The 25441-nt window shown below is 42.0% G+C and overlaps 1 protein-coding gene across 10 annotated transcripts in view; it reads left to right on the forward strand.

Moving 5' to 3' along the window:
- CIT (citron rho-interacting serine/threonine kinase) overlaps positions 1 to 25051 on the forward strand; it is a 98601-nt gene extending 73550 nt beyond the window's left edge. For 2 of the 10 annotated variants that reach the window (XM_032782083.2, XM_075059958.1), the window contains 19 exons: positions 315 to 455; positions 688 to 795; positions 1595 to 1757; positions 1998 to 2162; positions 4003 to 4140; positions 4764 to 4944; positions 5164 to 5255; positions 5578 to 5682; positions 6755 to 6924; positions 8003 to 8083; positions 8300 to 8435; positions 11027 to 11166; positions 12209 to 12301; positions 13876 to 13984; positions 14128 to 14256; positions 17110 to 17190; positions 17829 to 17907; positions 18035 to 18214; positions 22024 to 22845. In XM_032782083.2, coding sequence (XP_032637974.1) covers positions 315 to 455; positions 688 to 795; positions 1595 to 1757; positions 1998 to 2162; positions 4003 to 4140; positions 4764 to 4944; positions 5164 to 5255; positions 5578 to 5682; positions 6755 to 6924; positions 8003 to 8083; positions 8300 to 8435; positions 11027 to 11166; positions 12209 to 12301; positions 13876 to 13984; positions 14128 to 14256; positions 17110 to 17190; positions 17829 to 17907; positions 18035 to 18214; positions 22024 to 22468 — 2736 coding nt within the window. In that variant the 3' untranslated portion in view covers positions 22469 to 22845. Of the gene's footprint in view, positions 1 to 314; positions 456 to 687; positions 796 to 1594; positions 1758 to 1997; positions 2163 to 4002; positions 4141 to 4763; positions 4945 to 5163; positions 5256 to 5577; positions 5683 to 6754; positions 6925 to 8002; positions 8084 to 8299; positions 8436 to 11026; positions 11167 to 12208; positions 12302 to 13875; positions 13985 to 14127; positions 14257 to 17109; positions 17191 to 17828; positions 17908 to 18034; positions 18215 to 22023; positions 22855 to 22947 lie in introns of those variants that run through there. The other 8 variants (XM_032782078.2, XM_032782079.2, XM_032782080.2 and 5 more) reach the window with 8 other exon arrangements.
- Positions 25052 to 25441: the final 390 nt, after the last annotated feature.

The raw sequence follows: 25441 nt of genomic DNA on the forward strand, positions 1-25441 counted from the left end.
TCTGGCCATGCTGTATCACAGCAGATATACGATTTCCAAAAACCAAACAAACCAAATTACTGCTTTATTTATTTTTGTGGGTGTGTGTGTAAAAAATATATTTAAAAAGGCAACGTTGCTATGAACTCATGCAAATCACTGGTATTAAAGATAATAATATGGCACTTTGGGAAGAAGGAAAGATTCTGGGATTTTATAAATAGGGTAAATTAATATTTGAGCTATAAAATAAATGGATGTTTAATTTTAAGTTCTAGGAAGATGCTTGTGCTGCAAGAAACATTAACATTTGGCCTTTGTTTTCCCACTAATAGCAGGCAAAGCTGCAGCAGCAGATGGATCTGCAAAAAAACCACATCTTCCGCCTGACTCAAGGCCTTCAAGAAGCTCTGGATCGAGCAGATCTTTTGAAGACTGAAAGGAGTGACCTTGAGTACCAACTGGAAAACATTCAGGTGAGGGTCAGTAAGAGGAAAGCAAAAGGGATACTGTGGCAAATATCAAATGTGAGATTTTCAGTATGTAGCCTGTCATTGTTACGTGCCATTTCCGACAACTGGATGAAGTCAGCTCTGTTTGAGTGTTTGACTTCCTGCTTGGTCTTCCATACTGTCTCATCTCTGATTGTTATGCTACTGTTTCTCTATTGCTGAGATTTAATTTTCTTTTTTCATGTGTGGTTCACAGGTTCTCTATTCCCATGAAAAGGTGAAAATGGAGGGCACTATTTCTCAGCAAACCAAACTTATCGACTTCCTGCAAGCAAAGATGGACCAGCCAGCCAAAAAGAAGAAGGTGGGTTAAAGGTTTGGGAGGCAGAATTCAAGAAACTAGCCATGGAGTCAATGACTGAAATCTTCATGATTTAGCTATTCACTGTGTGTTCAAAATATTTTTTATTTTTATTCTTACTGCATAACACAAACACCTTCCAGTTTAAGGAACATTATAAATGACTGAAAAAAGCTTTATCAGGCAACATGTCCGCCTTGTGGCCTGTCAGTATTTCTGTTTCCACAATGAGTCAAGTTGCAGCCCACTTAAAACACCTCTGCAGCAGCTGGGGAAATATGAACCTTCCCTGTTTTGTTTTCTTTTTTAAATGAAAATGTACGAACAAGTTTTTTAAATGGTAAGTATATGTGAATGTATTAGAATCAGGAAGGGTTAATCTTTTAGTTAAATCATAGGGTAGGTAGTCAGGAGTCTGTTTCCAGCTTTGCCACAGACCTCAGTGTGACCCCGAATTAAGCAATTAAATCTATACCAGCTTGTGAAATGGACATAATGTTAATCTATGTCAGGGACGTTGAAGCTCAATTCGTTAGTGTTAACACTCATCGAGATCCTCTGTTAGGTGCTATAGGAAATGCAAGGTATTGGTGGCATTATACAGGCAATGTACACGGCTTATTTAAATTAAAATAAACGGAGTTCTCAACATTTTTCTCTTCAACTCCAATTAAAAGCCTATCCTTTTGAACATCATAATTACCACTAGGCCCTCTGGCCTGCAGTTAGTTAGTTTCCCTTTGCCTAGTTTAAATAATCTCTTACTAGGAGTTAGGAGTTGTCTGTGTGTTTCTGTTGCTAGGGCCTGTTTAGTCGGCGGAAAGAGGACCCTTCTTTACCCACACAGGTTCCCCTGCAATACAATGAGCTGAAAGTGGCACTGGAGAAGGAGAAGGCCCGTTCTGCTGAGCTGGAGGAGGCTCTACAGAAAACACGCATTGAACTCAGATCTGCTCGAGAAGAAGGTAGGGGGGTAACAGAAAAGTTGAATCTGGAGAAGAGACACATTTTGGCCTCAAAACTTGCCTTAAATTGTGCGTCTCTGTAACAATAAAATTACTGTCTAATTCCTACTTTGCTGCTTTGAAGATACATTAGGGCTACATGTTTTCTGCACATTGTAACCCTTGAATGGTTACATAGAACCATGGCTGGGAAACTAGCATCATACTGGATGAGTTAACAAGTTGTATTTGTCTTTGTAGCTGCCCATCGGAAAATAACAGACCACCCTCATCCATCCACTCCTGCCACAGCCAGACAGCAGATCATCATGTCTGCCATTGTCCGCTCCCCAGAGCATCAGCCAACTCCCATCAGCCTGCTTGCTCCACCCTCAAGTCGCAGAAAGGAGTCCTCCACACCAGAGGGTGAGTCTCAAGGAGAATATGAAATGCCTGTTCCTATTCAGAATATCCACCCCCCCTTTCAAAACCATCTTTTCTCTTTTCATGCAGGTGTGTATAATGACGTGCACAAGTATTGGTGAGCTCTAGGTAGCAGACTTGGGAAGTAATGTGAGCCTAGTTTGTATAAGGGAAAGGGGTTGTGTTACCTATTTGTGAGGAATGAATTTTTGTAAAAACTCCTGTCGTAATAAAAGTCTTGGATCATCCCTTCTTGCTCTTGTTCTGCAGTCTAAATCTCTGCTTGAATGAAATTTCAACACCACTTATTTTATAAAACTTCAGTTAAAGGCTTTCTGTCTTGGCTTGGATTTTTTTAATTGATTGATTAAAAGAAATCTAGTTTTTGATAGAGAATCCTTCAAATAGTGTGTCTGGAATTAAACTTTTTTCTCATGGGTTTTTCTGCTCCCTTGTTGTTAATTAGCAGGCGTTTTTCAGCAAGCAGTAAATTCTCTGGGGGATAGTGAAGCTGGCTAGACTCAAAGAGCTGTGAAATGCATGAGGTAAACATACTTGGAAAAAAGGTTTTTTTTGCTAACCTCTGTGTATATTAAGTCTCAGTAAAGACTGACAATGAAAAGTGCAAACAAAATCCATTCCAGTCTTACTGTTATTCCATATTGTGCCTCTTCAAAGTCACAATGTTCTTTGTAAAATAGAGATTCGTACAGAGGATATGCTGCCCTAGATCAGCACAAAACGGGGCTGTTGTAGGCTTTGCTCTTCAGACTGCACTTTACTCTCTCAGCTACAATTCTGCATTGATCAAAAGGGTATATGGATGTTTCCTCCCTGGCTGGCATATCTTTACTTGTCTAAGCTGTAACTTCATTCAGCTGAGCTGAGAATTCTCTGTAAAGGGAAAGGAATGGCAATAGGCATGAGGAGACACAGGAAGTGTGCTTTGAAAGGATAGATATTGAGTGAGAGGAGAAGTTGGATTCTTATTAGTAAGGAATGAAGGAAGAGGTGTATGCTGTCGAAAATATGGGGCGAGACTCATCAGCAAGAAGGATGCAATTGAAAATTAAGGGGCTATGCTCACGTGTATATGGGAGAATTGGTATTAGGTGTCTGGATGGTCCCTGGGTGGGACATAACAATGGGGATTGAACCCCAGACCTCTGAATCTAAAACCATAAGCCTCTACTGCCTGAGCTGAAAGACCCAGGTCTGTTAGCCCAATGGTTGTCATACACTCAGAAACTCATATGCCAATGGAGGTGGAAAGAGAGCCATGCTTTGTAAGCATGGATTACATAGACATAAGGAGAGATGTCCTTAACATGGGTATGGGTAGCGTGGGAAGACACATGCAGCAGGGAAAAGAATTGACATGAGGGGTAAGATTTGTTCACTGCCAATCAAATATATTGGCAGGTGCTGAGATGTGCTCATTGGTCAGCACTGAAAGTTGGGAAAATCTGTTCTGGGTGGTATGAATTTGGTATGGGGAAAGCATGTGCAGTATCTAGCATAGGTAAAGTGAGAGAAGCAAGTTGTTTGTTAGCAGCACAGTCCTTTGTGACCATCTAGTCTGACCTCCTCTATAACATAGGCCATAGAACTTTCCCAAAATAATTCCTATATCTCTTAGAAAAAGATCTGTTCTTGATTTTAAAAACTGTCGTGATGCAGAATCCACCATGACCTTGGTAAGTTGCTCCAATGGTTCATTACCCTCATTGTTAAAAACGTACACTCTGTTTCCACCAATTTACAAAATTGTTTCGTTTCAACCTCCAGCCATTGGATCATGTTATACCTTTTGTCTATCCCTGTGACATTTTTCCCCCTCCAGAGTTCAGTCGGCGTCTGAAAGAGCGAATGCACCACAATATCCCTCACCGTTTCAATGTGGGGCTAAATATGAGGGCAACAAAATGTGCAGTGTGTCTGGATACTGTGCACTTTGGACGTCAAGCTTCTAAATGTCTTGGTAAGAGCAGGGCGTGTGAGTGAATGGAGGGCAATTAAATGCTAGAATGGAGCGTTAACACTTCAAGTCATTCAGAATAGAGTCTCATGTCCTTGTTCAGTGAAGACGGTGAGCTTCTCCACCAACAGCCTTGGTTACGTTTTTTTAGGTGTCCGTGGAAAGAGACTGTTCTCTTTATTTGGGAAGGCAGGTGACTGATTCCCTCTCCTATCTACCATATGGTTATTTTGCCCATATTGCCTTGCCAAAAACAGCTGGGAATTGAGACAGTGTGTGACTACTAGGAACTCTTCACCAGGGAAAGTGTGTTGTTTTCTGGACCATTACTGCCTGTAAGAACTGGAGAAATCACTCCAACTTCTTTCTTGCTCCATGGGAGTATTTGGTAACATATTCTGCGCCGTCAGAGACTTCACCATCCAGTTCTTTCTCCCTGCAAACAAAGATTGACAGTGTCCAATTATGAAGACCTGAAGAGTAACTGGAGGATATACCCCATATTTGAAAACATCAGATGGCTAGATTGAACAGGAGAGGGGTGGGTCTCTGGGTGACTGGTTGAAAGCTAAATGGATTGGGCCATGTTTTCTGGTGTATGTCCTTATAAAGTTTTACTCTCCCAGAATGCCAAGTGATGTGTCACCCAAAGTGCTCAACATGCTTGCCAGCTACATGTGGACTGCCTGCAGAATATGCCACACACTTTTCTGAAGCCTTCTGTCGGGACAAATTGAACTCTCCAGGACTGCAGCTGAAGGAGCCAAGCAGCAGTTTACGTCTGGAAGGATGGATGAAGGTGCCAAGGTATAAACATGAGTCTTTGTGCCAGAGCAGGTGGTGGCACATATGGAGCTGTGCTGGAAATTATCCCAGATCATGAGAAAATTTCTCTGAATTCTCTCGATATTTGCCATTGCAATCTTGTGTTACCAATGAAATTTATCCCTCAGGGATTTGCTTGCCACTCTAATTCAGAATCTTGGTGGAAATTCTGATGTTCTTTTGTGCTTGCTCTGTTTTCAGGAATAATAAGCGTGGACAGCAGGGCTGGGACAGGAAATTCATTGTCCTGGAAGGAACTAAAGTGCTAATTTATGATGCTGAAGCAAGAGAAGGTAACTTCACACCTTCAATAAACAAGATTTGCCTTTTCTGTTTTCTGAGATTATTCATTGTATCGAAGGGTCTAATGAATATGTTAGCTGTTGCTAATTTGAACTGCCGTGTCTAATAAGGCAGAATTGTTTTTTCCCCGCTTTAGGATTTTATTAATCTTACATGCTTTAAATATTGGAAGTAACCTTGTACTCCAGCTATGAAAAAGCGAATGTGCTACCTGCTTCCTTCCTCCAGTTCTTCATTATTTTCTCACTACTTTCTTGTTTCTTTGGGTCTTGTTCTCATTCATCTTCATGTCCCTTCCCCTTCTCTTGTAAGCTGGACAGCGGCCTGTGGAGGAGTTTGAGCTGTGCCTTCCTGATGGAGATGTAACTGTTCATGGGGCTGTAGGAGCTACTGAACTTGCAAATACAGCAAAGACAGGTGAGAATCAGTGCAGCCGAGGTAGAATGGATTTCATCTGATCCATGAATATGGCTTGGCATCCACCAGCAGTTAACTGTGGTAGAACAGATCTCATTCTGCAGTTAACCTTTTAAACTGCTGTTCTGTAACATCATAAATCTTTCTGAGGTTACCTCTATTTCAGTTAGGTATGCCTTGTGAATAGTTCAGACATCTAGTGTTGGACCCACAAAGTTGATTGCTTCTCTCCCGATGGTTGAACTGTGAATGAGGTACTCTTTCATTCAAATAGAGGTAAACCTTAGAGTGGCTTTATAAAGTTATTATAAAGCACTTTTAAACATAGTTCATATAAACTTCCTTCTTCAGTGCCCTCCACCAATCTGAATTTTCAAAGTGTATGTTCTAGCACTAAACCATTAACCTGAAATAATATGAGGCACATGGAATCAGTTATTCTTTAAAAAGAAGTAATATTTGTACTGTACTGATTGTGTATATATGGAATTGAACTGATTTAAAGATAATATATCTCTTGGGTTTAATATTGTAGGTTAGAGAGTTGAGCTATCAAAAGTAGGAACATTATTGTTTCTTAAAACAGGTTATTGAACAACAGTTAAAAAAAGGAAACTGTCTTCTTGAGTTGCATAAGCCAGGGTTACAGACATGGAAAAGATTACTTAGTGACTTGCTTTTAGAAAGCGTACACTGTGTAACAGTGCAGAGAAAACTATCCGGGATCGCTTCAGTCTTAGGGCTTTTTTAAAAAAAGGAACTTCTGTGTTATAGCTGACATTTCTCTTCCTCTCTGAATAAAGGCTGATAGTTAATCTTTACTTAGCAGATAGAAAGATGGAAACCATACACACAGTGCTATCCATTGTTTTTTTTTTTTTTTTTAGCTTTAATAGCTAATTTGCAGCACTTGGAATGGAAAAGCCCATCTTTACTGATAGTTTAAATTGTAGCAGTAAACATCTTGTTATGATGATGTCCTCTCTGACAAAGATGAAGGATGCTAATTTAAGCCAAGTGAAATTGTTCCAAGTACTAATCCCAATTTTGTTCTCTCTCTGCACCACCTTAGATGTGCCATATATATTGAAGGTGGAATCTCATCCACACACCACATGCTGGCCTGGTAGGACACTCTACTTGCTAGCACCTACTTTCCCTGATAAGCAGCGCTGGGTCACTGCTTTGGAGTCAATAGTGGCAGGAGGTAGAGTTTCCAGGGAAAAAGCTGAGGCTGATGCTGTAAGTACAAATAGATTCTCTAATAATAAAATATTCTTGGAGGGAACCATTTTGAAATTTTCTTTTAGTATTTGACATGCTGAGTTTGAAATGAAGTTAAACTAGTTAATGTTATTTCTGTCTTTAATATCATGCAATAGGAATACCGTGAGCCATGGTTTACAACGAGATTGATGCCTCACAGTGTCTCACCTTCTTTCAGATCCGAAAAATAGCAAATCTCAGAAGAAGGCTTATTTTTTCCCCTCCTTTGTGATTTGTTAGCTGTTTTTTCCTGACAAAAATGGCGTTAAGTGGTCTCACTGCTGTTCCATTTAGAACAGCCCTTTTCATCACTATAACTTTCCTGATACAGGGAGATTGTGCTTTTTGGCATCGCATATTCAAATTTTGGCTCCCAAGTCAATGGAAATCTGACTAGCAGGAGTAGTTCAGGATGTTAATTAGAACTCTCTTGATTTTCTTCCCAACTATTACACTCTTTGGCAGTCCCTCTTTCGGAAGTTTCAGTTTAGTTTTTCTAACCACTTTGTGGGTGTTGAGACACATCAGCATTTCTTAAGTTGTATCACTTCTCAAATGTTCCCTGTTCAAATAAGTGTTGGGATGTGTATGTGTCTTAAAGGGACCTCAGTGCCACTCTGTAACAAACTAATATATGAACCTTCTGCTAACTTCTGTGTTAATAGACTGATGTGCCAGTCTTAGAGCCTCCTTTCTGCTTGGACTCAAATAGAGACATACATGCTTGTTTCCTCACTTTCCTAATAATTGTGCCTTGTTAAGTGGCAGCTTATGAACCCTTGACACACATTTTGTGTTGCGGAAGGACTCTACTTTTCCACAGCTGAATGCTGTGCAATAGCAGATGGTTGCAGTTCAGATAACGATACATTGTTTAGTGTTTGTTAGAACCAATGTAGCATGAGTCTGGAGGCAATAATGTGCTTTAAAGTTTTGAGACAAGATTGTACATGCTAGCTCTTCAGATGGCTGAGAGTCAATGCTAAGTGTTGTCTAAGGGTTTGATTTGTGTTTCCTAGTTAATCATACTGTGTTTTCTTTTCCTCACTTACAGAAGCTGCTTGGAAACTCCCTGTTGAAGCTTGAGGGGGAAGACCGTCTGGATATAAACTGCACAATGCCTTTCAGTGATCAGGTGATGACATCAGTGCACAACACGCATCCTGGTCACTGTATACCTTGCATGAACGGAGTATGTGTATCCAAACTTGTAAATAGGAACATGTTTCCTTTTGTACCTTGGGGTTGGATTCTACTTTCCATTGGCTGGTGTTATGCATGAGTGAAATTTAGTCTTGGAGCATTTCTGTGATCTTATACAGTGCTGACTGTTCAATTTTTGTCTTTATAGGTAGTACTCGTTGGTACAGAGGAAGGTCTCTGTGCCCTGAATGTGTTGAAAAATTCCTTAACACACATTCCAGGACTTGGTGCTGTTTTCCAAATTCACCTCATAAAGGATCTGGATAAACTGCTCATGATAGCAGGTATGATGGTAGGAAGATGGCAGATTTTTGCTTTTGTGGAAGTGTTCTGATAACCTTCACCATCTAGAACATTTAAGGGGAAACTCCCTACAGCACAGTGTCAGTGGAACTTGCTTTCCCTGGGTTCCTCTCTACAATTTATGTATAGCTTTTCTGTGGTGCTCATCACAGAATCACCTCAGATTCTCATGTACGCTGACGAATGAAGTAATGCTCACAATATCCCTGCACAAAGGCAGTGAGCGCTCTGTTTGTTTTTTTACAGATGGGGGACTGAATAACAGAGGCCAACATTTTCAAACCTGAGTTTCTAAAGTTAGGCTTCTTAGTCTATATTTAGCACCTAAATAAGTGTCCTGGTTATCAGAGTTGCTGAACACTCAGTGCTGTGATTGAAGTCAGCCATAAATGTTTGTTGATTCCCAGACCTTTCCTGGACTACTCTGGCTGTCTGTATAGGGGAGAGGAGCCATTCTTTGCTAAGAGCTCTCTCAGGCAGAGCCAGTCGAGATCCCATCCTGCTGTTTCTGTATCATTCCCACAGGTTAGAAGGGAAGGAGGCAATAGAACAGTGAGATCAGCTCTTTTCCTTCTCCTCCCATGCAGCAGCAGAGATCTGCTGACCTTCCCCCTCCCCCCCAGCACACAATGGAGTTGCTCTGGAGGCTGCCAGGGAAGTGGTGGGTGACAATTATGGGTGGTGGTGTCCCTTATTGCCTCTTTGAAGTAGTGGGGCTGTTGCAAACACAGTTTAAAAGTTGCAAGGCCTAACTCGGAATACATTTTCAATTTTTAATCATCTACACTCCTTTTTCTTTGTTTTTAAGTCGCTCTGAAGGGCCACAGATTGGGCACCACTGTCCTAGGATCCGCAGCACCATGACCCTCTAATGCTCTAACAGAGGGTCCCATGACACTTGCCCATGTAATATAACTAGGGCTGCTTTCATCTTCTGCTTTTTATGTCCCTCAGTCTGAATGCGAATTGGAGCAGTATACTTTCCCAGTGGTGCTTAGCTCTCCGTCCTGCTCTTTGACTAGAAGGACTAGATAGATAGCACAATTTAATATCAAAACCTCCTGTATAATGTTTGTAGGGAATCAACAAAAAAACTTCACAAATTTGCTGTATAATATTAAGATGCTGTCATAAGGTATAATTCCCAAATCTGAACCTTAGCGTCCACAATTTGGGTACCTGCATGAATTCCTCTAAGCTTAATTACCAGCTTAGATCTGATAGCACTGCCACCACCCAAAAATATAGTGTTTTGGGGCACTCTGATCTCCCCAACCTTCCCTGGGGACCTCAAGAACCCAAATCCCTTGGGTTCTTAAAACAAGGAGAAATAAACCATTCCCCCTTCTTTCCCCCTCCCAGACTTTCCCTCCCTGGGCTATCCTGAGAGATACTGAACCAACCTCTTTAAATCACAATACAGAGAAGCATGTCCCTTCCCTTCCACAAAGAGGCAAACAGATTCAAGGAAAACAGAGAGAGATTCTACCTCTCCCCCCTCCCGTCTCCCCCCACCAGTCCTGGTGAGTTATCCCAATCCCCTGGGATAAAACAAGGGAAACAAGAAAAAAATCAATCAGGTTCTCTAAAAAGAAATCTTTTAATAAAAGAAAGGAAAAAGTAAAGAATTATCTCTGTAACTTCAAGATGTAAATATTACAGGGTCCTATAGCTTACAGACACCAGAAAGAAACTTTCCCCCCAGTACCAATACAAATCAAAATATTTCCAGCAACTACACATATAAAAGTTAACCAGCCAGATCCACATGTGCAAACAGAGTAAAACAATCAAAAGACCTAAATCGCCTGTTCTACTTACTATTTGAACAGAAACTTAGAGAGCCTGTAGTAATGTCTGGTCTCTCTCAGACCCCCCAAGAGAAGAACACACAACGGACAAAGAACACACACAAAAGCTTCCCTCCACCCAAATTCAAAAATATCTTGTCTCCTGATTGGTCCTCTGGTCAGGTGTTTGGTTCCCTGTTTGTTAACCCTTTACAGATAAAAGAGACATTAACCCTTAACAATCTGTTTATGACAGATGCCCTAGCTTTTTAAACAGTATTTCAAGTTTGTAGGAAAGAAAGTAATTGTAGACAAAAGTTACACCCAATGTGGTATTTGAAAAGGTGATATTACTGAAAGCTCAGCGTTCCAGCATGGGTCAAAGTGATTCTTAACTGTAGCACCATTAGGCTCTACTACAAACTTGTATGGGCAGAAGTGATAAAGCACCTTTCACTTGAAAAGGAGGATTCTTCCTGGCTAATCTAGGCAGTGCCTTCATGCGGCCATGTACTGATGTCTTTTAGCTAGACCCAGCAACTTTAACAGTCCAAGGAGGCAGTGCTTGTTTTTCCAGGTGTATTTATTACTCCTTTTTTAAAGTCCTCTTTCACATGGAATTATTTTTTACATGTACAGTGTTCTGTAGCTGTTACCACAGTAACAGCCCATAATGAGAAGCTGCTGCTTATGTAACAGAATAGGCTCTTGCAGTGAAGAGTGAAATTCTCCCCTTGCTTGACTATCGTACATTGAAAAAATGTAACTGTTTCTGTCCTCAGGAGAAGAGAGGGCTCTGTGTCTTGTTGATGTAAAGAAAGTGAAGCAGTCTCTAGCCCAATCTCACCTCCCAGCCCAGCCTGATATCTCACCAAACATCTTTGAGGCTGTCAAGGGATGTCACCTTTTTGCTGCTGGCAAGGTAGGATATAGATCCTTTGTCCCCTGGGCTGTACTTTAGTTTATCTATTGATCCCAGACCTAGTGAGACACTAGAAGGGATTGCCAAGTTTAATCTTCATCAAATCAGCAACTTTATTTCTTGACATAATCAGCACATCCAGGAGTTACATACTTGGTTTTTTGTATTTTTCTCCAAATAAAATGAGTAAAAGGGAGGAGGGGAGGGGAAGGAGCTCGAAGGGTCTATCACACATATAAACTAGCACAGACCACCAATAAATGGAATATGCTAACCGGTTACATGATACAGACTGTGAGATAAACCTAACCTAACTGATGAAGAAGAGCTTTGTATGAGCTGAAAACTATTCTCTTTCACCAACAAAAGTTGGTCTAATAAAAAATATTATTTCCTCCATCATGTGTCTCTGACTGTAGACATTCGCTCTCCATTTTTACTCTCTTATGATTAATACATTTCTTATTCCTCTGTCTTTACTCTTGAACACCGGGTGGTGCTTACCCAGGTAGTAAATTTGCTCATGCAGTTGTATCATTCAACAATGTTCAGTGTGCTTGCCAATTTCAGTGTGAAACACTTGGCCACTGCAGAAGTTTTCAGCAGAAACTGCTTATGCAGATTACTCAGATCCTTGACAAGTTGAACATAATTCATTTCAAAGCATTGTTTAAGATACATGTTCAAGAGGTTAAAGATCTAACCTGCCTGGATTAATTTGGGGTCATGATCACTCTTAACAGAAACATCATTCCATTAAAAGCTTCCTGTTCTTTTAATTAACTTGCTTCAACTACAGAAGAAATCGCAGAAGCAGTCTGGATGTGTGCTTTCCTTTAGGAGTGTGAAAAGGCTTTTCATTCTTACACTAATCTGCGGTTACGCCACACTGTCCTATTACAGATATTACTCACTCATCTCTGCCAACATCTCGGTACCTTTCACCAAAGAGAACTGTTTCATGTGTTCAAAACATTTTCCACAGCTTTAGTGTGAACTTCTCTATTGCTGTCTCTAACCATATTTTTAACCTTCTCTGTAGGTTGAGAATGGACTCTGCATCTGTGCAGCCATGCCCAACAAAGTGGTGGTTTTGCGCTATAATGAAAGCCTCAGCAAGTTCTGCATCAGGAAGGCAAGTTTATTGATTTCTCTCAGTAGTTCACCTATTTGTAACAATCCAGTGTGAGACTCCACTCTGCTGAGGAGCAAGTGCCTAAAACCTGTGTTGCTCATACCACTTTTGCTTGCTGGCTAAATGACAGTAAATTGTAACTTGCTCCAGTTAAAATCAGAGCTGCTAGCAATTTTGGGTATGTCTGCATTGCAATTAAAAACTCGTGGCTAGCCTAGCCAGCTGAATCGGGCTTGGGCTAAGGCGATATTCAATTGGAAGTGTCCAATCCACTTGAGTCTTGAGAGAACCTAACTGGTTCTTTTTTAACCAACTTTGTTACAAATAAAAATAATTCTTCATTCTCTCATCTAAAGTATATTCAAAAAATAAATTTGATTGGCAGCATCCCTCCCCTCCCCCCATGCATCTCTTGCCTTTAAGGCCTGGAGGTGCCCAATTTTTATAGTGCCTCAACCTAGTTGACTGTTAATATGCAACACTGCATATAAGTAAGGATCACTGCTTTACTCTAACTCTGCGTCTCAAATCTCTCCTACATCCTCTCCACTCCCATAACGGGGCTGTACATTGAACACCACAGCATGCTATTTAGAGTATTAGTCTAATTTGTAGCTGACAAAGGTGTAGATGACAGTTGCATGGTCTGTCTGAAAGAAACAAATGCAATCTTTTGGCTTTTCACATGTGCAAAAGCTGATATGGCTGTAACTGTTGCTGCCTGCACTTCTAATGGTAGCTGGAGTTCAACCAGATTCTTAGTGTGCACACCTGCCTTCTAAATAGCCAGTACTACCCCCGCAGAGAAGGAAACTCATCGATGTAGCAGGCAAATTAATACTAGTTCTCCCAGCAAGAGAACTGTTCCACCTGCTGGAGATTGCAGGCTCGCAGTCTGCAATTGTTAAACACCTTTTATAGAGGGAAATATTGCCACTCAGAATCCTATAAAAAGAACAGGAGTACTTGGGGCACCTTAGAGACTAACAGATTTATTTGCGCATAAGCTTTTGTAGGCTACAGCCCACTTCATCGGATGCATAGAATGGAACATATAAGAAGATGCCATACCAGCTTTAAGAGGCTAATTAATTAAGATGACCTGTTATCAGCAGGAAAAAAACATTTGTAGTGATAATCAAGATGGCCAATTACAGACAGTTGACAAGAGGTCTGAGCATAGTTATCATAAGGAAATAGATTCAAGTAGTGTAATGACTCAGCCATTCCCAGTCTCTATTCAAGTCAGAGTTAATGGTATCTAATTTGCAGATCAATTCAAGCTCAGCAGTTTCTCATTGGAGTCTGTTTTTGAAGTCTTTCTGTTACAAAATTGCCATTTTCAGGTGTGTTACTGAGTGGCCAGAGAGGTTGAAGTGTTCTCCTACTGGTTTTTGGGTGTTATGATTCCTGATGTCAGATTTGTGTCCGTTTATTCTTTTGCGTAGAGACTGTCTGGTTTGGCCTATGTAATAAGAGAAATGTTTAAACAAATACAGGGGAGCTAATGGAACAGAAAAGTTGAATAAGGATCATCTAGACTCATGCCAATGTGCCTCGTCCTTCTCTTCCAGGAGATTGAAACTTCAGAGCCATGTAGCTGTATCCATTTGACCAATTACAGCATCATCATCGGAACCAACAAGTTCTATGAAATTGAGATGAAGCAGTATACCCTGGAGGGTAGGAATCATTTCCTGTCATAAATAAACAGCTCTGTGAATGTTCCTTTGGGGTAGATACTTGTCTACCTACATGGGAGCAAGGGGTATGAACTTACAGGAAGGCTGGTGCTGACACTGCTGTTCCTTTCTACCCCTTTACAGAGTTTCTTGATAAGAATGACCACTCCTTAGCCTCTGCTGTGTTTGCTTCTTCCACCAATAGCTTCCCAATCAGTATCATACAGGTGAACCCTACAGGACAGAGGGAGGAGTACCTGCTTTGTTTCCATGGTAAGTGTATCATGTGGCTGCTGGACTAGCGTGATCATCTGCACAGCATTTGTCACAAGATACCTGGGAACTGTAGTTATGGGAGGCTAGCCATTGGGTGTGCATGATCATATTGGGTAACAACATTGCTGGAAATGGCATGTTAGACTGTAGGTCATATTGTGCAATATAAAATATAAAGGTTGTAGATCCTAAAAGGGCAAGACACTGATCCCATCTGTTAAAATATGTTGGTCAGATTCCTTCTGGGTTATATGAAGATCTCTGTGCCTGTCAGTCAGCTCTTCTTTGAGTGTCCTCTGCATATTCCCACTCGTGATGCTCCAACCAGTGCAACACGAACTGGTAGAACTCTAGCTAGCAGTAGTCGTTGGAGCACTCCTGTGCCTCCCTGGCCCATCCCCTCAGAGAACGTTGAACATTCCAGGGCATAAGTATAAAAGGGGGTGTGGCACTCCATCTGCCTAAATTACTTACAGCTGCAAGCAGCTGAATGCATGAGGAACTGCTTTGGGGTGCTCCTGGGTCCATAGCTTATTAGCTAGTTAACAGTTTTTTATAATTAGATTTAGTTAGCAGTTTGTTAGATCGTTAACTAGCTTAGTATTAGGTAAAGTTAGTTGTAAGTCTGCAGTTCAGAAATGGCAGAACTGAAGAATAAAAAGCCCTATTTTAAAAGATGTGTGTCACATCCTGCAGTATTTGTGGCATCTGACACACATGCTAGATACTTGGCATCTCTGGGTGAGGGACACTCACCTTCAAAATGCTGGTTTGCTTGACTTATACAATGTGAGCAAAAAAGAACAGACAGAACAGGCCTCAGACAATTTTACTACAAGAAGCACTGTCAGCAAAACCATCCGGAACTGGGCAAGTACAAGGCTCGAACGAGTCTAAGGCCAGTGTTGGCTCTGAGTGAATCTGGAGGGAAGGATAAACCATCCACCTCTGTACCCAGTACTAAAGGATCTGGAAGTGAGAAGCATCTGAAGAGGAAAACTACCGTGGTGCCCAGTCCCTGTCTCCAGAGTCAATCCACAACAAAAGTCGAGCATGAGCATCCCAGCCATGTCTGTCAGCCTCTTTGCAAAGAGCAAATCCCCAGAGAGACCCCTCTGACCAGAAGTTAAGCAGTGAACATACCTTAGGGAAAAGCATCATATTGGATCTAAATGAGTGCCATGCCCCTTTACACTCTCGCCTTGGAACCGTTTGTTCACTGAGGAAGGAGGATGGGTAGCGCATGAGGGCTCCAACTTATTGCTTGCTAGAATTCTACCTGTTCAAGCTGCATCTGTCAGAGCATCGCAGGAGTGCGAACTTAGAATTCATTTGGAAGAACTCCAGTTACAGGTAAGTAACTTTCATTTCTGTGCCAGTGCTGAAGAGAATACAATGGGATCTTTTAAATGAATGTTCAGTGCAAATAGATGTTTAACCACTCTGATTAAACATTCCTGGCTTTCTAACTTAAACTAGAGGACTCCTTATGTGATGCAGTGACTTCAATAGAAAGATCTGTTCCTTTCATCTCAGTGGAGAAACAAAGGGTTATAAGCTACTTTTTAATGAAATTGTTTTTGTTGATCTTTAGCCCAATGTCCTAGAAGTCCACAAAGCACTTTTAACTCCAACAATAATAATCCTTCAGGTATTTACAATAACTGCCTGCTTGGACAGCTGGGACACTTTTATGACTAAGGGCTTGGCTACACTTGAGAGTTACAGCACTGGTGGTGGCTTTACAGCGCTGTAACTTACTCCTCGTCCACACTGGCAAGGCACATACAGTGCTGTATCTCTCTGGCTACAGCGCTGGCTGTACTCCACCTTGGCCTGGGGAATAATGACTCTTGCAGTGCTTGGGGGCCTGTGTAAACAGTGATTAATCTTACTACGCTGTAATTGACCTCCGGAACCTTCCCATAATGCTTTTTAAGTAAAGACAACACACTTTGTTTTGTTGTGATGCCTCTCTTTGTTTTGTTGTGAACTCAGGGCTCCCGGAGCTGCTTATCTAAAAACAAACACAGCTACTGTTCGCTCGAGCAGAGGGGGATGAATATCCGCAGCTAGTGTTTGCTTGAGGAGAGAAGCAACCGGGTGTGGGGGTCCATTTTGGAGCAGCTGCTTATCTGATCTGAAGGCTATTTGCATTTAGTGAATGAGAGAGGGGTGGGGGAAGGGATTGAAACTTTTAAAATGATTGAAGGTTGGTGCTGTGTATCTTCAAGTCCTTAGAACTTGCAAGGCAGGGAGCTGACATGGTGTCAGCTTCAAAAATCCACTCTCTCTCTCTGCCCCACGCTCCCTGTCACACTCCACCCCACCCCCTTTTGAAAAGCATGATGTAGCCACTTGAACGCTGGGATAGCTGCCCATAATGCACCACTCTCAACACCGCTGCAAATGTGGCCACACTGCAGCGCTGGTAGCTGTCAATGTGGCCACACTGCAGTGCTTTCCCTACACAGCTGTACGAAGACAGCTTTAACTTCCAGTGCTGCACACCTGCAAGTGGAGCCAAACCCTTATATTTCTGTGTTTCTCCTATTTGGAGATGCTGGATTCCTAGAATTGTAAGGAATAATAACTTTACCTTACTCAGTATAAAGAGGACTTGGACTGCAACAACTGAATTACTGAAATCATTCCTAAACCAGCAGGGTTTGCAAGCATTATGTCAATGAGCATCATTTAATTCTGGCTACTGTAGAATTCACCAGCTGCAAAAGATGGCCCTCATATTTCTGTTGTAAAAAGCCGCCTTTGCATACCTTCCTCTCTTTTTAAAAAAAAAAAAAAAAAATACAGCCACAAGCAAATGACACTGGTGATTATTCTCTACAGAGTTTGGCGTCTTTGTGGATTCCTATGGAAGGCGCAGTCGGACAGAAGACCTGAAATGGAGTCGCTTGCCTTTGGCTTTTGGTAGGTGTTGAATGATGTTTACCAGTTTTGTGCTGGTTCCACCCAGTTCCCATGTTCCAAAATATTCAGCATTCTGGGGGTTTTCACATCCAGAAAACAGCCCCAGTGGGAAGGGTCCCCTTCAACCTCAGTGTTTTCTAGTGGTTACAAATAATTATAAACCTAAATGGATGTAGCAGCCTTTCTGAAGCATGAAGAATAAGAGGAAAGTTAAATCAAAGTGATACATTTGATTAATATTCCCAGTTTGACAGTGACTAAATTGACCACTGGTATTTTTAATGATGGATGCTTAGATGTGTATGAAACATTCAAGAATCTGGCATATCAAAATGAAACCATAGGGTCTTTTGCAGTTCCTAATAGATTTTGTCCAGTTAATATTCCATTTTTAAATCCCTTTTGTGAGATATGATTGATATAATGGTATGGGAGCAGATAGGTACAAGGCAATGCTGCTTTAAGCTTGTTTCTCCCCATTTAGCAATATAGTATGTAGAACTTCTACAGAAAACCCACATCCTTAGTCTTCTCTATGGACTACAGGAGGGCAGGAAAATGTTATCTTCATCCTGCAAGTTTCCTGACTAATTTTTACTAATGTTGAGTCCGTGCATGGTGTTCTTTCTCTGCTGCAGCCTACAGAGAACCCTACCTGTTTGTGACTCATTTCAATTCGCTTGAAGTGGTTGAGATTCAGGCGCGTGCTTCTCTAGGGTAAGTCATGCTCTGCTCAGCACTTTGAAGAGAAGAACTATGCTTTGCTGCAGGGGTGATAGCTTTCCAAGAGTAATGTACAACAACCAGATTATAAAGAGTTTTTCTCTCCCCCCCCTTCACTCAGCACTCCTGCACGAGCCCACTTGGATATCCCAAATCCTCGGTATCTAGGGCCAGCAATTTCATCTGGAGCAATTTACCTGGCCTCCTCCTATCAGGACAAATTAAGAGTGATCTGCTGTAAGGGAAATCTAGTGAAGGAGTCCAACAATGAACACCACAGAGGATCCTCCGCTACACGCAGGTATGAGTTACTGTGCTACATTCAGTGCCATTCCTCATGCTATGTATGAGCATTAGTTCTAGACCCCTTTCTCCAGCATTATTGCATGATAGCCTCATTTTGTTCTAGTGGGAGAAGCTCAGCTTCTCTCAGGAGTATCAGGAAATCCTGCTGGTGTAACAGATGTTTTTAAAATCCAGAGTGCCGATGTCTCTCTTCTGGAATCTGAATTCTGTGGCCATACCTCGATAACTTCCTCCACAAATACTTTCAGAACAAAACAGGAGTGTTTTGTGATGTTAACAATACTGTTGTGAAAGAAGAGATGGCCCCAGGCGATGAAGAATCTCTGCATGCATCTGTATTGAGATTCTTTTTGAAATTATTTTAATGTGTGTGTCCAAAACAAATCTTGCCAAGGAGGTACATTCCCTAATTGTTCTAGACAGCTATCTCAGCTGAGTCCACTTTCAGATACCCAAAGTCCCATAGAACAGGAATATCTTGAATGTTTTGGAATTAAAGGAATTTATTCTAGAACAAATAGATAATTAAGCTGTGATGATTTCCATCAAGATTATGGGAAGGCCTTCTGTGCTGAAGTCTTCACTGAAGAATACTTTCCATAGAAATGGATTATAGTCAGTTGCTCAGAGATCCCTAGTTGATCCCTAGATTAGTACTGGATGAATCAGAGATGAGTTTTTGCCACAAGTAATCTGGATGCTTTGTTCTCTTAACATGACTAAGGCCTGGTTTACACTACGTGTTTAAACCGATTTTAGCAGCGTTAAACCTATTTAAGGTGTACCCGTCTACACGAGGCCCTTTATATCGATATAAAGCGCTCTTTAAATCGGTTTCTGTACTCCTCCCCAATTAGAGGAGTAGTGCTAAAATCGGTATTACCATATTGGATTAGGGTTAGTGTGGCCGCAAATCAACGGTATTGGCCTCCGGGCGGTATCCCACAGTGCTCCACTGTGACCGCTCTGGACAGCAATCTGAACTCGGATGCAGTGCCCAGGTAGACAGGAAAAGCCCCGCGAACTTTTGAATTGCATTTCCTGTTTGCCCAGCGTGGAGCTCTGATCAGCACGGGAGGCGATGCAGTCCCAAATTTACTCCCCCCTCCCCCCCATGAAAGAAAAGGGAAAAATCGTTTCTTGACTTTTTTATCAATGTCACCCTATGTCTACTGCATGCTGCTGGTAGACACGATGCTGCAGCAGTGAACGCAGTATCCTCTCTCCTCCCCTCCCGGTGGCAGACGGTACAGTGCAGTAGGACTGATAGCCGTCATCATCATCAGCCCGTGAGTGCTCCTGGCTGGCCTCAGGTGAGGCTGGCCGGGGGCGCCTGGGTAAAAAATAGGAATGATTCCCGGTCATTCCAGTAGATGGTACAGAACGGCTGGTAACCGTCTCATCATAGCAACTGGGGGCTGAGCTCCATCAGCCCCTCCCTTTCATGTGTAAAGAAAAGATTCTGTACTGCCTGGACTATCATAGCAGCGGATGCTGGGCTCCTCTCTCCCCTGCACCACTTAATGTCCTGCCTGGACTATCATAGCAGCTGGAGGCTGCCTCCCCCTCATTTTATCTCACTAACAAGTCAGTGTTTCTTATTCCTGCATTCTTTATTACTTCATCACACAAATGGGGGGACACTGCCACGTAGCCCAGGAAGGTTGGGGGAAGGAGGGAAGCAACGGGTGGGGTTGTTGCAGGGGCACCCCGTGAATGGCATGCAGCTCATCATTTCTGCGGATCTGACACGGAGTGCTGTGCTCTCTCTGATACACTGGTTCTCTAGTACACTTGCCCCATATTCTAGCAGGACTGACTCTATTTTTAGATACCATAAAGGAGGGATTGACTCGGGGAGTCATTCCATTTTTGTCTTTGCGCCCCGGCCGACCTCAGCCAGGGGCACCCATGACAGCAGCAGACAGTACAGAACGACAGATAACCGTCATCTCATCAGTGCCAATTTACAATGGCAGCAGACGGTACAGAACGACTGATAACCATCTCTGCTATCATGCAAAGGCAAATGAATGCTGCTGTGTAGCGCTGCAGTACCGCCTCTGTCAGCGGCATCCAGTACACATACGCAGTGACAGTAAAAAAAAAAAAAAAAATAAAAAAAAAAAGCTGAACGGGCTCCATGGTTGCCATGCTATGGTGTCTGCCAGGGCAATCCAGGGAAAAAGGGCGAAATGATTGTCTGCCATTGCTTTCCCGGAGGAAGGAATGACTGACGACATTTACCCAGAACCACCCCGCGCGACAATGATTTTTGCCCCATCAGGCACTGGGATCTCAATCCAGAATTCCAAGGGGCGGGGGAGACTGCGGGAACTATGGGATAGCTACGGAATAGCTACCCAGAGTGCAACGCTCCAGAAATTGACGCTAGCCTCAGACCATGGACGCACATTGCCGAATTAATGTGCTTAGTGTGACCGGGTGCACTCTACTTTATCCAGTCTGTTTTACAAAACCGGTTTATGTAAAATTGGAATAATCCGTAGTGTAGACATACCTGTACCAAAGTTTAGTTTTAGAACAGTAATAAAATTAGATGTTTAAACATCGATACACTAAAACAAATTTTTTTGAATAAAATATTTATTGAAATAAATTGCTTGGCCCTAGTCATGGAATTATTCCTTAGCTACAACAGCTGGGACTGACAGAACAGGATTTGGACCAGAAATGATATTTTAATGTCATGCTGATGTGGCCATAGCTTGAAAGTCTAGTGCTAACATTCATTATTGCCATGAAAATGAAATACAAGTAGCTTTAAAGGGTTGGGATTGTGGCTTTTAAAAACCATTTCAATACTGTATTTCTGAACGGGACAGTGTAGGAGACTCAGATAAGTGACGTGATCTTGTTCTGTTAAGCAGAGCGGGGACGAATTGGGCGGGTAAGTGAATATTGTGATTGACAGTGCCCTGTTGTATAGTGAAAAGTGTTACCTATAAAATGAGAGAGAAATCTCAAGCTTGGCAAATTTGTAACCTCTCCTCCTATCCTCTTATTTATTGGAATGTTTACTTAGACATCTTGTAAGTTGTGCTTCTTGAACAAATCCTATGAGGTGTAATTAATCTAGATGTGATAAATCAAGCGCTCTCCCGTTGATTCCGTTACTCCACCAGGGCGAGGGGTGCAGGCGGAGTTGACGGGAAAGCATCAGTCATCGACTTACCGCAGTAAGTAGATCTAAGTACATCGACTTCAGCTACGTTATTCGCATAGCTGAAGTTGCATAACTTAAGATTGATTCTTCCCCCCGTAAGGAATATGCCTTGAGGAGCTGAAATGTCTAATTTCGTAGACACACCCCTAAAGCTGTGTAGTCTCCTTGATGCAGAGATTTCTGCAGCAATACTTATATTTATCTTCAGAAGGAGGGTAAACCTCTCTTCTGTAATACTTGATTTCTGGCTATAGCCTATTTAAAGCCACACTTATCTACCTCCGTTTATGAATTATCATTTAGGCCTCTTTAGGACACCATGTTAACGAAAAACTGCTGGTAAGAGACTCCATCTCTGTAGTAATAACGTTCCATCCAACCAGGACTTGTCTGGTGAGTGGTAACAAGCCTTTGCAGTTGCTGCTATTATATTCACAGAGCACACAGCTGGGAGCCCAGGAGTGGGGCTTTTCTGAAGTTACAGGGAAGTGGTTAGCATTTTTCAATAAGGCTGAATTAGCTCTGGATGCTCTTTCATTTGAACACTGTGGAGTGATTGAGGGGGGAAGATATGCCCTCTTTAATAAAAATGTAATTCTAAGGTTTTTGTCACTCAGCTGTCCGCGCCCATTGTTTTTGAATGACAGCAGCCCTAATAAGAGAGGTCCCCCCACATATAATGAGCACATAACCAAGCGGGTAGCATCAAGCCCAGGGCCACCAGACGGTCCAAGCCACCCTCGAGAACCAAGCACACCACATCGGTATCGAGAGGGAAGGACAGAGCTGCGCAGGGACAAGTCTCCTGGGCGACCACTGGAGAGAGAGAAATCTCCAGGCAGGGTTCTTAGCACCCGCAGAGAAAGGTCCCCTGGAAGGTTGTTTGAAGAGCCCAGCAGGGGGCGAACGCCTGTGGGAGGTGCAAGAACTCCACTCTCACAAGTCAATAAGGTAAGCTGGAGCTCTGTCAAAGGTCTCATCTCAGAAAAGTATCTGAGTCTCCCAGTGCAGAGTGACTGTTTGTACTGTGAAAAACATGTGGGTGAGGGGCTTTTAAAATAAATGTGCAATCACAGTACATCGAAACATACACATTGGCTGTGTAAAAATCTCTTCCAAAGAGAATATTTCCCCACAGCACTACTTTCATGCCATTGCCAAGGCAGCTGGTCCAACACTGGGTGTGTTAGAGCTGTGTATGACTACAGAACAGGTGTTGAAGGCATTGTACATCTGTAAATGAGGAGGGTATCTGCACTGAGAGGAATCAGGCCCACACGAAATGGAAGCGGGATTTTGGAAGATGATGCTTGTCAGGATCTCACTATATGGCATGTGAAGATGGTGGCCGTCATCACTGGTAGGTGGGAAGATTCATGACACATAGCATTTTCCTAGACAAGGAGACACATGGTACTCGGTAAAACTCTGCTCTGCCTCCTGCTGAAAGCCCTGCTGCTTGTGTGTCCTGGGACTACGTATAGGAGAACAGGAATGTTTTACTTCATCTTGTATAACTTGTCATTTTATTTCCCTGCTAGGTCTGGGACCAATCTTCAGTATAAGTCTCAGCTAGACAAACTTACTCCTCATCGTGATCTGCAGGAAAAACAAAGGAAATGTACTGAGTATATGCACTCAATGCTTCTGCTGCCCAGTTACCAAAACCACCTTCTTGGGCCAGAACTGGCTCTGCATCAGGAGACATGTGACTCTAACAAGGATTGTCTGTCTCTCAGTTTATTTCCCTGCACCTTCCTGCAGTCATACTTTTTGCACTTTGTACTACTCTTACTCTTTCAAGCAGTTCATAAACTTTTTGTACTCTAGCTTTAGTCCTTAACAGTTCATCAAGGAAATCAAATGGGATGAGGATCCCAACCCAAATCTTAATGTGGTTAGCACCATTTACTAGATAATAAATCATAGTTTTGAAAAAGATGCTGGAATTTGTCATGGCCTTGTAAACTGAAAGGGCCATGGTGACTTGGTTGCAATAGACAGCATCACTGGATATTCTCTACAGAGCTCTAGAGAATTAACCTGGATCCGTTGTTCCCCTGCCACTTTCAAAGCTCATTCTCTGTAAAATTGCCCCAGTGCAGCTTTGTTCAGCTGGATGATGAGGAGGGCAGATCCCCTGATTTAGATGGTCACAATCCTCCAAGCCCTAAAACAACGTGCATTGTCTCTGACGTACTGGGGTACAAGACTCTTTACCCAGGTTTTCTGCATGGCAATTCACTGCATGCTGCTGCACCATCACTCTGGCTGCTCTCACCTTTTAGGTTGCTGTGCTAAGTATTGTATTGTAAATTAATTGAAACCTTTAGATTACGCTGCAAAATAACCGCCATGAATTACTGGAGAATTTGGCACAGAAGAGAGTTACAATCCTTATTATATGACAAGAGAACTACAATCGCTGTCCCTCACCTTCACACACCCCAGTGTTAAACACAGTCCCATTCAGAAATTATATCAAAATCCTTATAGTCATCATTTGCCATAGAGGCCACTCCTCACAGTGATTGACAGGTTGCTCCCTGCCCCTCAAGAATGTCAAAGGAAAGCATGAGAAAACAAGTGCATGGAATTGTCATCTCTCAATACAAAGTTCTTCTTTCCTGTTCTGATTGTATCTTGTTGTACAGTAAGAGCTAATAGTCACGGCACTAGAGGATACTTGCAATAAACAGCTTTGGCGGTTACCAAACACCTCACCTTTGCTTTTGCCTCTAACCTCAAGCCATTTATTGCTTCATATTCTCCAATGCCATGAACATTATCCCTTGTAACTGAGCCAGAGAGCAAATGATTTTCAAGGCAGGTTTGACCATTCAGTCTGCTTCAGTGACATGCTGAGTAAAAAAACATGTTCTCTATAAATGGAAAAGAGCAAAACTGCATCCAGTTTTCTCGTTGGCCAAGACTTTTATCTTCTGCTTGTCCCTTGCCAGCAAGTGCTAACCTGTCCTAGACACCCATAAACCTCCAAATGCCTTGTCAATGCCCTTTGGCGAGTTTCATGGATATTGTGTTCTGTTCTCTTGTCTGTTGGGTTATTTTAGACCAGATGATTTGGCAGGAAACATGCTGAAATTTGTCTCTTCGTCTCAGTATTTTGAAAGGTCACAGAGATCAGTCTTTAAATCTTTGCATCTCATGGAAGATCTTCATGACCTGAGAAATGGGCTTGTCGAGTCCTGAAAGTGTATATCCTGTGTCTTGTTTGTGAAATGCTTCCTGCTATAGAAATAGCTCAAAGGACTGTACATATTTACAAGAAACTTTATATTCGTAACAAAAGGGAATTGAATCGGTTTCTACTTTTTTATTGTAAACTGTGCATTTTTCAACACTAGCTTTTTGTTTTAATGGTGGTTGTAGACAGCCATCTTCAGACATTGGAGGGGCCTCAGCTTAATCTTCCCAGATCCCATGAAGAAATATTGTAACATTAAATTGCAATCGAAAGCTTGTTAGCATTAATGAGGTTTTAGGTATCTAAAAGTACAGGATTTTTCTTCATTACCTTTTTATTATTGACAAGGGAGGGAATCAGAGGTACAGATCAAGCTCCACCTGGAAAATATTGAACTTTGTTGTTGAACAATAACCAAATAAAACAATTAACTATATTAATTAGCATGGTGAAATGACCTTTTCCTTCCATGTAGGGTACCACTAAGCCATTCTAACAGATCAGTCACTAGCAGGAGCTACGTAATTGATAGACGTGTAAGCTTACCAATGAGCTCACCTTCAGAATATTCTGCCTTTTAGCAGACATCTTCCCCTGAAAAAGTAGCATATGTGCTATCAGAAAATTAAAGCATATTGACTTGGATTGAAACAGAGGTGGATTTGTCCAGATTTTTAACTAGTAGTGGTGAGCACTTTAGATACACGTGAATATCTGGAAGAAGAATCTGGCCCCTGGCAAATAATCCAGACACAAAATTTCAGCTAGGAATAAACTCCTTTAATTGCCAACTGCATAGTCTGATGCTGCTGCTCTATTGCAGTGGTGTT

Source organism: Chelonoidis abingdonii, chromosome 22, assembly GCF_003597395.2.
Source record: "Chelonoidis abingdonii isolate Lonesome George chromosome 22, CheloAbing_2.0, whole genome shotgun sequence".
Lineage (NCBI taxonomy): Eukaryota > Metazoa > Chordata > Testudines > Testudinidae > Chelonoidis > Chelonoidis abingdonii.